Below are 12,525 nucleotides of genomic sequence, written 5' to 3' on the forward strand. Positions count from 1 at the left end.
TTTCGGTAATGGGACTCTTTTCTTGCCTAAGGCTTCCGGTGTTATCATTACTATGTCCATATAATCCCATCTGTTCTCCACCGGGTTCTCACCCCTGGACTCTGAGCTTCTGGAAGCAGAGTGGAGCCTCATTTTGTCTCTGGGACTCCAATTTCCATCCAAAGATGTAGCACATAGGAGGTTCCAAGGATCGCGAATCACATGAACAAGTGATATTCTTACTCTCTGCAACCTGGAAAGCTGGCAGAGTCATTCCAGGATGAAACATTTGTAGAGTCATAGGCCTTGTTAGTCTCATCTCCATGGGGACACATATCAACATATCATCTTTCATACTATAAATATACGGTCACTCCTCTGTATCTGTGGGGTTTACAGGTCTTTATTGAACCAAGTATAAATCAAAAATATTCAGAGAAAATATCCACAGAGTTTCAAAAAGCATAACTATGTTGAATGGACACAAATGAAGCTGTGTGTAGGCTGTATTAGGAATTATAAGTAATCTAGAGATGATTTCATGTATACAGGAGGATGTGCATATGTTATTTGCAAACTGTGTTCCATTTCATATAAGAGGCTTGAGCATCTACAGATTTTGGTATCTGAGTGGAGATCTCGAAACCAATCACCCACGAATATTGAAGGATGACTGTATATGACTTTTATTTCTCAAATTTAAATATAAATCATAAAAAATGTACAACTAGATAAAAACTAAGAAGTGTTTTTATAGTGTGAGTTAGATTTATTTTTTCCTAGGTGTAACCCATTGGTTTAATATTATTTATTGAGAAGACATTCTATGCCACCTTAAACCACACAGCAGCCTTTGTCAACTAAAAAGGGACTGTGTGTACGCGGATGTACTTTAGACACTGTTTCTGCTAAGGGGCTCTCTGTGTCCACACTCTTGAGGATGCTGCACTTTATGTAGCCTTATAAAACCCTTTAAATTTAGTAGCCAGAGCCCTCTAATTTGTTATTATAGGCTACTTGCTATTTTTTTTTCTTGAGGCGGAGTCTTGCTCTGTCGCCCAGGCTGGACTGTAGTGGTGCAATCTCAGCTCACTGCAACCTCCGCCTCCCAGGTTCAAGCGATTCTCGTGCCTCAGCCTCTTGAGTAGCTGGCATTTCAGGTGCCTGCCACCAGGCACAGCTAATTTTTGGATTTTTAGCAGAGACACAGTTTCACTCTGTTGGCCAGGCTGCTCTCAATCTCCTCATCTCAGTTCATCCGCCCACCTCGGCTTCCCAACGTGCTGGGGAAACTTGATTTTCTATAGCATTATGTTCCTGGATATTTCTGTAAAATTTAAAATGAGGGAGGGAGAGAGACAGAGAGAGAGCAAACTCCAGAGTTGGGACTCTGGAATCTTGGGTCATGAGACAAATTTTAGATAAAACTACAAAACTCCAGAATTTACATGTGTGGTTTTTGCTGATAACATACAATTCTAAGATTGTAAATAATTGCATAATCCTTCCCTGGGAATTTAAATCATTTTAACTGGTTCTGCTGTAATACTAGAAATACAAGCATGAACAATTCTAATGGTTTATTAGTCACAATGTCTCTGAAAACACTAATAATACCTATTAGATATTTTGCATATTTCACAGGAAGAAGAGTTTGAATCTCAGATAAAAACAATAAAAATACATGAAAAGTCTTTCACGTTAGCACAGATTTTAGTCATCTCATGTTTGGGAGGTTGGATCTGAGACGTGTTTTGAGTTGGTCATAGTGAAGGACGCGAGGTGTCAAATTCTAGTGAGAACAATTTCCAGGAAGCCATGTTCCGCTCTTGAGCGAGCACCCACTGGGCCTCATGCAAGGTAGAAAGAGCCTGCGTACGTCACCCTCCCATGATGTGGTCAACATGTAAACTGCATGGGCAGGGCGCCAAATAACATCCTGTGCGCTGCTGAGCTGAGCTGGGGTGCGGCCGCCTGTCTGCACCGGCAGCACCATGTCGCTCATGGTCGTCAGCATGGCGTGTGTTGGTGAGTCCTGGAAGGGAATCGAGGGAGGGAGCGCTGGGGTGGAGGTCTGGACCTGGAGGTAAAGATATGGGCCTAGAGGTGGAGTTATGGGCCTGGAGTGGAGATCTGGGTCTGGAGTGGATTTATGGGCCTAGAGATGGAGTGATGGGCCTAGAAGTGGAGATCTGGGTCTGGAGTGGAGATATGGGCCTGGAGGTGGAAATAGGAACCTGGAGGGGAGATAGGAGCCTGGAGTGGAGACATGGGCCTGGAGGTGGAGATATGGGCCTGTAGTAGAGTTATGGGCCAGGAGTGGAGATATGGGCCTAGGATGGAGATATGGGCCTGGGTGTGGAGATATGGGCTTGGGGTGGAGGTATGGGCCTGGATTGGAGATATGGGCCTAGGGTGGAAATATCAGCCTGGAGTGGATATATGGGCCTGGAGTGGAGATATGGGCTTGGGGTAGGGATATGGGCTCGGGGTGTGGATATGGGCCTGGAGGCTGGGTCTCTGCACAGCTGACAGCCCTGTTCTTGGGTGCAGGCAGGCACTGAGGGTGAGTTTCCCTTCAGCCCAGCAAGGGCCTGGCTACCAAGACTCACAGCCCAGTGGGGGCAGCAAAGGAGGCCTGGTTTGCCTGCAGATGGATGGTCCATCACGATCTTTCTTTCCAGGGTTCTTCTTGCTGCAGGGGGCCTGGCCACATGAGGGTGAGTCCTTCTCCAAACCTTAAGGTGTCATCTCCCCACATAAGAGGATTTTCCTGAAACAGGAGGGAAGCCCGGTGGGGGATTTTCTTATAAACAAGGATGACGAGACCCTGGGGTGCTCATCCCACAGTTCCGACCTTGCCGTCCCCAGCCTTCCTTTCCCTTGGCTGAGTCAGGTTCTGTGGGAACCCGGGAGGGTAGACTGGGGTCCTCCAAGCTGTGCTGTGCGGCGGGGATGTGGTGTCACTGGCAGAGGAAGGGAGCAAAGCAGTGCTAGGAACAGCAGGCCTCTGAGGACAAACGTGTAACTCACACCCTCCAGCGTTTCCATGACTGTAGGGGCTGCAGTGTGGCTGCTGTCATTCTACCTAAGAGGTGGGGGAACCCCAGCCATGGCCCTGACCTTCCAAATCCTCTGTTGGGGGCTCAGTTGTGTATTGTGGTTCACACATTGGCTGATATTCCATTCACAAAGAACATGCCCTCGACTCCATGTCTATTTGTGTTGTTTTATGTGAGTAATCTTGCAGTATTAAAATCTAGTGGGAGTCCCTTACTCAGCACTTGCTCAAAGTTCTCAGCTGACACTTTTGTTGTAGAGAGACGCCAAGTCTATGCGGGGTGGGTCCTTCCCGTAGCCATGGGCACCCAAGTGTGGTAGGAGCCTTAGAAACAAGGAAAGTGGGGAGAATCTTCTGAGCACTGGCAGGGAGGGGCGGCTCCACATCCTCCTCTCTAAGGTGGCGCCTCCTTCTCCCCCAGGTGGACAGGACAAGCCCTTGCTGTCTGCCTGGCCCAGCCCTGTGGTGCCTCGAGGAGGACATGTGACTCTTCTGTGTCGCTCTCGTCTTGGGTTTACCATCTTCAGTCTGTACAAAGAAGATGGGCTGCCTGTCCCTGAGCTCTACAACAAAATATTCTGGAAGAGCATCCTCATGGACCCTGTGACCCCTGCACACGCAGGGACCTACAGATGTCGGGGTTCACACCCGCACTCCCCCATTGAGTGGTCGGCACCCAGCAACCCCCTGGTGATCGTGGTCACAGGTCAGAGGACTCGTGTCTGGGATTCTCCTTGTCCCACTTCCTGAATACCAGAGCTTCTGGTGGGGGTGTCCACCAGGGTCCAATCATCCAGGCCCTGACTGTATTTGGTGTCAATGGGGATTGAATACAGGGGAATGGGTGCTGTGGTGGGAAGAGTAACTGTCGGCAGCATGGCTATATTGTAATCCTTGGAGCCTGTGACTATTTATGTTATAGGACAGGGGACTGAAGGGGAAGATGGAGTTCAGGTTGTTGATGAGTTGACCTTGAGATGGGGAGATGACCTGGACTCTCCCACTGGGCTCAGTGTAATCACAAGGGTCCACATGAGAGGAGGAGGAAGAGGAGAGTGGGGATTAGAGCAGTGTAGTGGGAGGGAGACTCCACCAGCCACTGTGGGCTTTGAAAGTGGAGGAAGGCCAGAAGCCACGGAATGCAGGTGGCCTTTAGGGGCTGGAGAAGTCAATAGAACTGATTCTCCCGAGTCTCCAGAGGGAATGCAGCCCTGCAGATGCCTTGATTGTAGCCCAGGAAGAACAGGGTCTGATTTCTGTCTCCAGAAGTGTTCTCTCCTGCCGCCATGTTTGTGATAATTTTCTGCAGCAACAACAGGAAACAACACAGGAATCCAGGTCAAGGACAAGTTAAAAAACCAAACAAGAGGGTTGGCTACCCTGAGGTCAGCAAGGGTGCACTGCTGATGCCACCACCAGGCTGGAGCCGCATAGGGAGGGATCCACAGGGAGAGTTGGGGGTGGAGGGTGAGAGAGAGAGAGAGAGCATTAGGTCATAGAGCAGGGGAGTGAGTTCTCAGCTCAGGTGTGAGGGGAGCTGTGACAAGGAAGAACCTCCCTCAGGAAACTGCCTCTTCTCCTTCCAGGTCTATTTGGGAAACCTTCGCTCTCAGCCCAGCCGGGCCCCACGGTTCACGCAGGAGAGAACGTGACCTTGTCCTGCAGCTCCAGGAGCTCATTTGACATGTACCATCTATCCAGGGAGGGGAGGGTCCATGAACCTAGGCTCCCTGCAGTGCCCAGCATCAATGGAACATTCCAGGCTGACTTTCCTCTGGGCCCTGCCACCCACGGAGGGACCTACACATGCTTCGGCTCTTTCCATGACTCACCCTATGAGTGGTCAGACCCGAGTCACCCACTGCTTGTTTCTGTCACAGGTGAGGAAAGCCCATGCCTGTCCCATGTCCTGTGATCCTAGAGCCTTAGCTGAGGAGCTTCCTGCTGATGATGGAGAGAAGCATGGACAGATGCAGAGAGAACACGCAGCATGGTGTGAGGGAGGGATCAGGGCGCAGGATGGCAGACAGGGCACCTCCAAACCCTCCTGCACGGCCTGCATGGAGGCCCGTGGCCAGGGCTCCAGGCACCCAGGCAGATGGAGAAAGAGGTCAGGACAGACCCAGAGGAGGGAGACTCGGCTCAATTTGGGGAGATCAGAGGCTCCCTCAGACCCTCAACCTTACCCATTTCCCAGAAGCCCATACTGGCCTCTCACCCACAGAGAGATGTCATCACCAGCAACCCCTACACCCTTTTCTTTCCGTTTGAAAAAACATTTATTGAGGTTAAATGTAACTATAAAATTTGCCACCTTTACCATTTTTAAAAGTAAAATCTAGTGGTCATAAATACCTTTATATGCTGGGTGCAGTGGCTCACAGTTGTAATCTCGGCGCTTTGAGAGGCCAAGGAAGGTGGATCATTTAAGATCAGGGGCTCGAGATCAGCCTGGCCAACATGTGGGAAATTCATCTTTACTAAACAGACAAGAAAAATTGGCCGGGCATGCTGGCATGCACCTGTATTCCTAGCTACATGGGAGGCTGAGGCAGGAGAAGTACTTAAGCCCAGGAGGCAGAGGTTGCACTGAGCCGAGATCAGGCCACTGCACTGCAGCCTGGGAGACAGAGAGAGATTCTGTCTCTAAATAAATAAATACATCTATATTCTTTTTTATTGTTGTTGTTACACTCCACCCTTTACTTCCTGGCCTCTGGTAGCCACCATTCTGCTCTCCACCTTCATGAGATCCACCTTTTAGCTCCTGTATACAGGTGAGAAATGGGAATCTTTGCAATGACCTCCAGTTCCATCCATGTGGCTGCAAATGTCAGGATGTTATTCTTTCTAGGGATGAGTACTCTCCACTGTGTGTGAATGTACTACATTCTCTCTATCCATTCACCCACTGACGGGCAGGTAAGTTGACTCCACATCTTGGCTACTGTGAACAGTGCTGCACCAATCATACGAGTGCAGATATCACTTCGATACACTGATGTCCTTCCCTTTGGGTTTACACCCAGTAGTGGAATTGCTAGATCCTATCAACAGGGTACCAGGGTTCTCCTTTCTCTACCACCTTGCCAGCATTTATTTTGTCTGTGTTTCAGATAAAAGCCACTTTAATGGGATGAGATGATAGCTCACTGTGATTTCAATTGGCATGATTAGTGATACTGAGCACTTTTTCATGTACATGTTCGCCATTTGTACGTTTTGTTTGTTGAGAAATGTCTGTTCAGGTCTTTTACTAATTGTTAAATTAAATTCATTGTTTTATACCGTTGCTTGAGTTTTATGTATATTCTAGTTATTAATCCCCTCTCAGATGCATACTTCACAAATATTTTCTCCCAATTTGTCTCTTCTTCACTTTGTTGGTTGCTTCCTTTGCGGTGCAGAAGCTGCTTACTTTGATGTAATCCCGAAGGTCTATTATTTTGTTTTGATTTCTTGTGTTTTTGAGATTTCAAATAAAATGTCTTTCCTCAGACAAATGTCCTGGAGCATTTCCCCACTCTTTCCTTTTAGACACTTAATGGTTTCAGGCCTTACGTGTTTCTTCCATTTTCATTTGATTTCTGTGTATGGTGAGAGGTAGAGGTGCAGTTTCATCAACTGCATGTAGATACCAGTTTTCCCTGCTCCATTTATTGAAAAGACCGTCGTTTCCTGATTGCAGGTTCTTGGCACCTACAATCGTCAAAGTCCATTGGATGTGAATGCATGAATTATATCTGTGTTCTTCATTCTGCTCCATTGCTCTATGGGCCTTTATGCCAATGTCATGCTGTTGTGCTTACTACAGCTTTGTAACATATTTTTAAGTCAGGGAGTGTGAGGCCTCCAGCACCTGTTTTGTCTTTATTCCTCGAAATCTCAGGACACTGGGCATCATTTAACAATGATGATGGAGAAGGGGATGCCAGGACTCCTAGGACCCAACATTAGATAACAGAGTGTTGGCCATGAACCAACCTCAAAGATTTCCTTTGAGTAGAAGACAGGCATCCTCATATCCTCACCTCTCTCCTGTCCTGTGTTCTAGGAAACTCTTCAAGTAGTTCATCTTCACCCACTGAACCAAGCTCCAAAACTGGTGAGTAAAGATCCCTCTTATCTCTGCTTTTGGAAACCTGGGGAGGTTGGTATCTTGGATTCAAGCATTGGCTCAGCACCTCCCAGCTCTGTGACTGTGGGCCTGTCTTCTAACATCTCTGACCCCCAGACACTACAACAGTGAAGGGTATCTGAGGACAGCAAAGGGCTCAGTGAAGTCTCTTCATTTCAAATTTCTGCAGCTGAGACCTCCTCCAAGCTAGACGGACAAGTACAAATCTGACATCCTTCTCAGGGATAATGTGGTGTTTTTTCTGCCTGCATTCCGAATTGGAGGATAAATTCGAGGGGACTTGAGAGAGGGAGGGGAAGGGAACATCTGATGAGGGCAAGGTGATTTAGAGAAGTTCCACTTGCCAAGGAATGAGCCCCTGTTGGTCATGATGCGACCTTGGCTGAGTCAGCAGAGCAAGAGCCTTGCAGTAAGAAGGAACGTAGTTCATCCACGAATATGACACTTCCACTCACTCACTCGTTCAGCCACTGCCCTGTGCTCTGACTGTACAGTGTGGAACCCTTTCCTGCTGTTGCCATAATAAATCTCCACAAACTTCATGGATGACAACAACACAGCTTTTAAAATTATCTTACAGTGTTATAGCTCAGAAATATGAAATGCATTTCACTGGGCTAAAATCAAGGTGACTGTGAGGCTGCCTTTTCTCTGAAGGTTCCAGGCGAGAATCGGCTTTTCACATTTCCCAGCTCCTAGAGGTTTCCACATTCCTTGGCATCTGGTCCCCGTCCTCCTTCCTCGAAGCCCACAAAGGCTCGTCACATCTCTCACGTGGCATCACTCAGATCCCTCTTCCTTACCTCACCTCTTTCTCTAAGTGTTGCCCTGACTTTTTCTTCCTCTTTTAAAGACTTTGGGATTCTATTGAGTTTACCAAGATAATCCATCACAATCTCCCTAAAATCACCCAAGATAACCTCCTTTTAAGTTCAGATGATTAGCAACCATAATTCCATCTGCAATCTTTATTCCTCCTTTCATGTAAAATAACATATTCCCAAGCTATGGAGGCTAGGACAGGGACATTTTGGGGGTGGGCCAGCATTCTCCTGCCTTCCACAAATGGTAAACACGATGCATTTGGCCTCTGCTCTTAGGACACTGACATTGCAGATGGGCAAATGGGAGGGCAGAATATGAATGCACAAGTGGACCAGTAATGATTGATCCATTGGGAAGCATCCGTGCATGAAATCTATTTACTTATTTATTTATCTATTTATATATTTATGTATTTATTTATTTGCAGCGAAGTCATTCTCTGTCCCCAGGCTGGAGTGCAGTGGCATGACCTCAGCTCACCACAACCTCCACCTCCCGGGTTCAAGCGTTTCTCCTGCCTCAGCCTCCTGACTAGTTGTGATTCCAGTCCCCTCCACCACACCCAGCTAATTTTCTATTTTTTAGTAGAGATGGAGTTTCACCATGTTGCGCAGACTGTCTCCAACTCCCAACCTCAAGTGATCCAACCGTCTCAGCATCCCAAAGTACTGGGATTACAGGCGTGAGCCACTGCGCCCAGCTGAAATTTAAAATAAATAATAAAGAATACTAAGTGTATAATTTCAGGAGACAGAGAAAGTCTCACTAATCAGATAATATTTGTGACCATAATGAAAAAAAAGGTAGATTCAACCCTTGGAATATTGGCAGAAGGATTTTCCACACACAGCTGTCAGCCGTGAAGGCACAAATGTGAAAACAATCTGATGCTGAAGGAAGAGGCTCTGCATTCAAATGCTGGGAATGACGTGGGGAGAATGACCAGACGACTGTAGAGAGACGGAGAACACACTGGGTACACAGGAAACTAAGGAGGAACAAGGAGTGTGTGTTTTATACTTACAGCCCTTGGATTCACCTCGGGGTAACTAGGAATCCCTACATGATTAATAGTGACTGACATGAAAATAAGGACACCCAGGTGCATAACTGGAATCTAGGAGACCGTGGAAAAGGCAATTCCCGCCCCACTGGTGAAATGTGGTGCTGATTTAGACACTAAATGAATGAAGTAGATGGATATAAGATATGTCTGTGAGGTAGAATCATTTGTAGGGAGGTCTTGCTGGATTTGATAATGCCTACTTATTTAATTTTGAATTTATTAATTTCTTTCTGAGATTTATTTTTCCTACATGTAAATCAATATCTGGCAGAGGAGTGATAGATAGATGAGGGGTGGTGCAAATGAAGGGACTTATTATAGCATAATATACAAGTCTGTGAACGGTAGCTTATGCCTGTAACCCAACACTTTGGGAGGCCAAGGCGTTTGGATCACTTGAGGTCAGGAGTTTGAGACCAGCCTGGCCAACATGGAGAAACCCCATGCTCTTTTTAGCAACCAGTCCTAGGGACCTCATGGAGAACTTGCCAACCACGTCTCATGGGGACAGCATTAATGTATTCATGATGGATCCACCCCCATAACTGGAACATCTCTCAATAGGCCCAACCTCCCACACTGCGAGATAAGTGTCAAAGTGAGGTTTGGCGGGGTCAAACATCCAAACTATAGCAGTGGTATCCCCAGCATGTTCTCTGATTATTTTGAGAACTATAACTGAGAAAGCAGGAGAAACCTGGGTATCCTGCCATCGGGGAACTTGTCCTAAACAGATGTTGTATGTGCTTAGCTGGCAACCAAGAAATGAGACACAATCCATAAAGAGGAACTGCTATAATTAGCTTCTTATTGGATTCCCACCTTCCCCCAGGTATCCGCAGACACCTGCACATTCTGATTGGGACCTCAGTGGCTATCATCCTCTTTATCATCCTCTTCTTTCTCCTTCATCGCTGCTGCTCCAACAAAAAGAGTAAGTCTCATGACGCAGAGGCCAGAGAGCTCAGGGCCATGTGGGGAAGCAGGATGGGAGGACTCAGGTGTGTGTTCCTCACAGGCAGGATGGTCCCTGGCCCAAGGCAGCAGCCACAGAGGCAGGGCTTTCTAGAGAGAGCACCAGACACCCTGCCCCTGCCTTCAGCTCACAGACCATTGCCTGACTCTGAACTGTATCCTCACGTCCCCTGCAGCCACTCACATCCAGAAGAAGGTTCCATGACAGGCAGAAAGTGGGAGACAGATCAATGGGATGGGAACTCAGAGCTATTCATGGGATGGGAACTCAGAGCTATTCATGGGATGGGAACTCAGAGCTATTCATGGGATGGGAACTCAGAGCTATTCATGGGATGGGAACTCAGAGCTATTCATGGGATGGGTCCCTGCTGTCAGAGAGAGAGAATGTCTGGGTCTGGCTGATGACAGCTGAGGGACCTCAGGCACCTACGGCCTCCCGCTGTGTGTTGGTGTCTGCTCATGAAATGAGGACCCAAAAGTGCCCTTCCAGCTGTTTTGATGACTTCTATCTCCTACAGATGCTGCTGTAATGGACCAAGAGCCTGCCGGGGACAGAACAGTGAACAGGGAGGTAGGTTCTCCTCAGCCCAGCCTCATGGATCGAGTCTTATTCCCTAATAGTCTTGAAGAATGTGAGCACCCTCCCTCACTCAGCATTTCCCTCTCTCCAGGACTCTGATGATCAAGACCCTCAGGAGGTGACATATGCACAGTTGGATCACTGCGTTTTCACACAGACAAAAATCACTGCCCCTTCTCAGAGGCCCAAGACACCTCCAACAGATACCACCATGTACATGGAACTTCCAAATGCTAAGCCAAGATCATTGTCTCCTGCCCATGAGCACCACAGTCAGGCCTTGAGGGGGTTTTCTAGGGAGACAACAGCCCTGTCTCAAAATCACCTTGCCAGCTCCAATGTACCAGCAGCTGGAATCTGAAGGCGCGAGTCTGCTTCTTAGAGCATCGCTCTCCCTCACACCACAAATCTGGTGCCTCTCTCTTGCTTACAAATGTCTAAGGTCCCCACTGCTTCCTGAGAGAAAACACACTCTTTTGCTTAGCCCACAATTCTCTATTTCACTTGACCCCTGCCCACCTCTCCAGCTGAACTAGCTTACTTCCTAGTCTACTTGAGGCTGCAATCACACTGAGGAACTCACAATTCCAAACATACAAGAGGCTCCCTCTTAACATGGCACTGAGACACGTGCTGTTCCACCTTCCCTCATGCTGTCTCACCTTTCCTCAGACTATTTTCCAGCCTTCTGTCAGCAGTGAAACTTATAAAACTTTTTGTGATTTCAATGTAGCTGTCTCCTTTTCAAATAAACATGTCTGCCCTCATTGCTTTAGGTAATGTGACACTATTCGCTGAAAGAAACCGCTGTTATCATTACCATGTCCACATAACCCCATCTGTTCTCTGCTAGGTTCTCACCCCTGGACTCTGAGCTTCTGGAAGCAGGGTAGAGCCTCATTTTTCTCTGGGACTCCAATTTCCATCCAAAGATGCAGCACATAGGAGGTTCCAAGGATCGTGAATCACATGAACAAGTGATATTCTTACTCTCTGCAACCTGGAAAGCTGGCAGAGTCACTCCACAATGAAACATTTGTAGAGTCATAGGCCTTGTTAGTCTCATCTCCATGGGGACACATATCAACACATCATCTTTCATACTATAAATATACAGTCGGTCCTCCATATCTGTGGGGTTTACAGGTGTTTATTGAACCAACTATAAATAAAAAATATTCAAAGAAAAAAATCCACAAACTTTCAAAAAGCAAAACTATGTTGAAGGGTCACAAATGAAGCAGTGTATAGGCCATATCAGGAATTATAAGTAATCAAGAGATGATTTCATGTATACAGGAGGATGTGCATGGGTTATACGCAAATGCTGTGCCGTTTCATGTAAGAGGCTTCAGCATCTGCAGATTTTGGTATCTGAGTGGAGATCCTGGAACCAATCACCCAGGAATAGTGAAGGATGACCGTATATGACGTTTATTTCTCAATTTTAAATATAAATCATAAAAAAATTATAATAACTAGATAAAAACAAGAAGTGTTTTTATAGTATGAGAATAAGTGTAGATTTATTTTATCCTATGTGTAACCCTTTGGTTTAATATTATTTATTGAGAAGACATTCTATGCCACCTTATACCACACGGCAGCCTTTGTCAACTCTAAAGGGACTGTGTGTACATGGATGTATTTTAGACACTGTTTCTGCTAAGGGGCTCTCTGTGTCCACACTCTTGAGGATGCTGCACTTTATGTAGCCTTATAGAACCCTTTAAATTTAGTAGCCAGAGCCCTCTAATTTCTTATTATAGGCTATTTGCTATGTTTTTGGTTTTTTTCTAGAGGCGGAGTCTTGCTCTGTCACCCAGGCTGGACTGCAGTGGTGCAATCTCAGCTCACTGCAACCTCCGCCTCCCAGGTTCAAGCGATTCTCGTGCCTC

At 46.9% G+C, this 12,525-nt stretch overlaps 1 protein-coding gene across 1 annotated transcript; it reads left to right on the forward strand.

Moving 5' to 3' along the window:
• Positions 1 to 1,973: 1,973 nt before the first annotated feature.
• On the forward strand, positions 1,974 to 10,891 carry LOC134729571 (killer cell immunoglobulin-like receptor 2DL5A). Its single transcript, XM_063599668.1, is given in 9 exon segments — positions 1,974 to 2,007; positions 2,664 to 2,699; positions 3,462 to 3,746; positions 4,627 to 4,920; positions 7,095 to 7,145; positions 9,902 to 10,003; positions 10,566 to 10,618; positions 10,719 to 10,869; positions 10,872 to 10,891. Coding segments are annotated over 9 exon segments (1,026 nt in total).
• The last annotated feature ends 1,634 nt before the right edge of the window (positions 10,892 to 12,525 follow it).

The sequence above is a fragment of the Pan paniscus genome, chromosome 20 (assembly GCF_029289425.2).
Source record: "Pan paniscus chromosome 20, NHGRI_mPanPan1-v2.0_pri, whole genome shotgun sequence".
Lineage (NCBI taxonomy): Eukaryota > Metazoa > Chordata > Mammalia > Primates > Hominidae > Pan > Pan paniscus.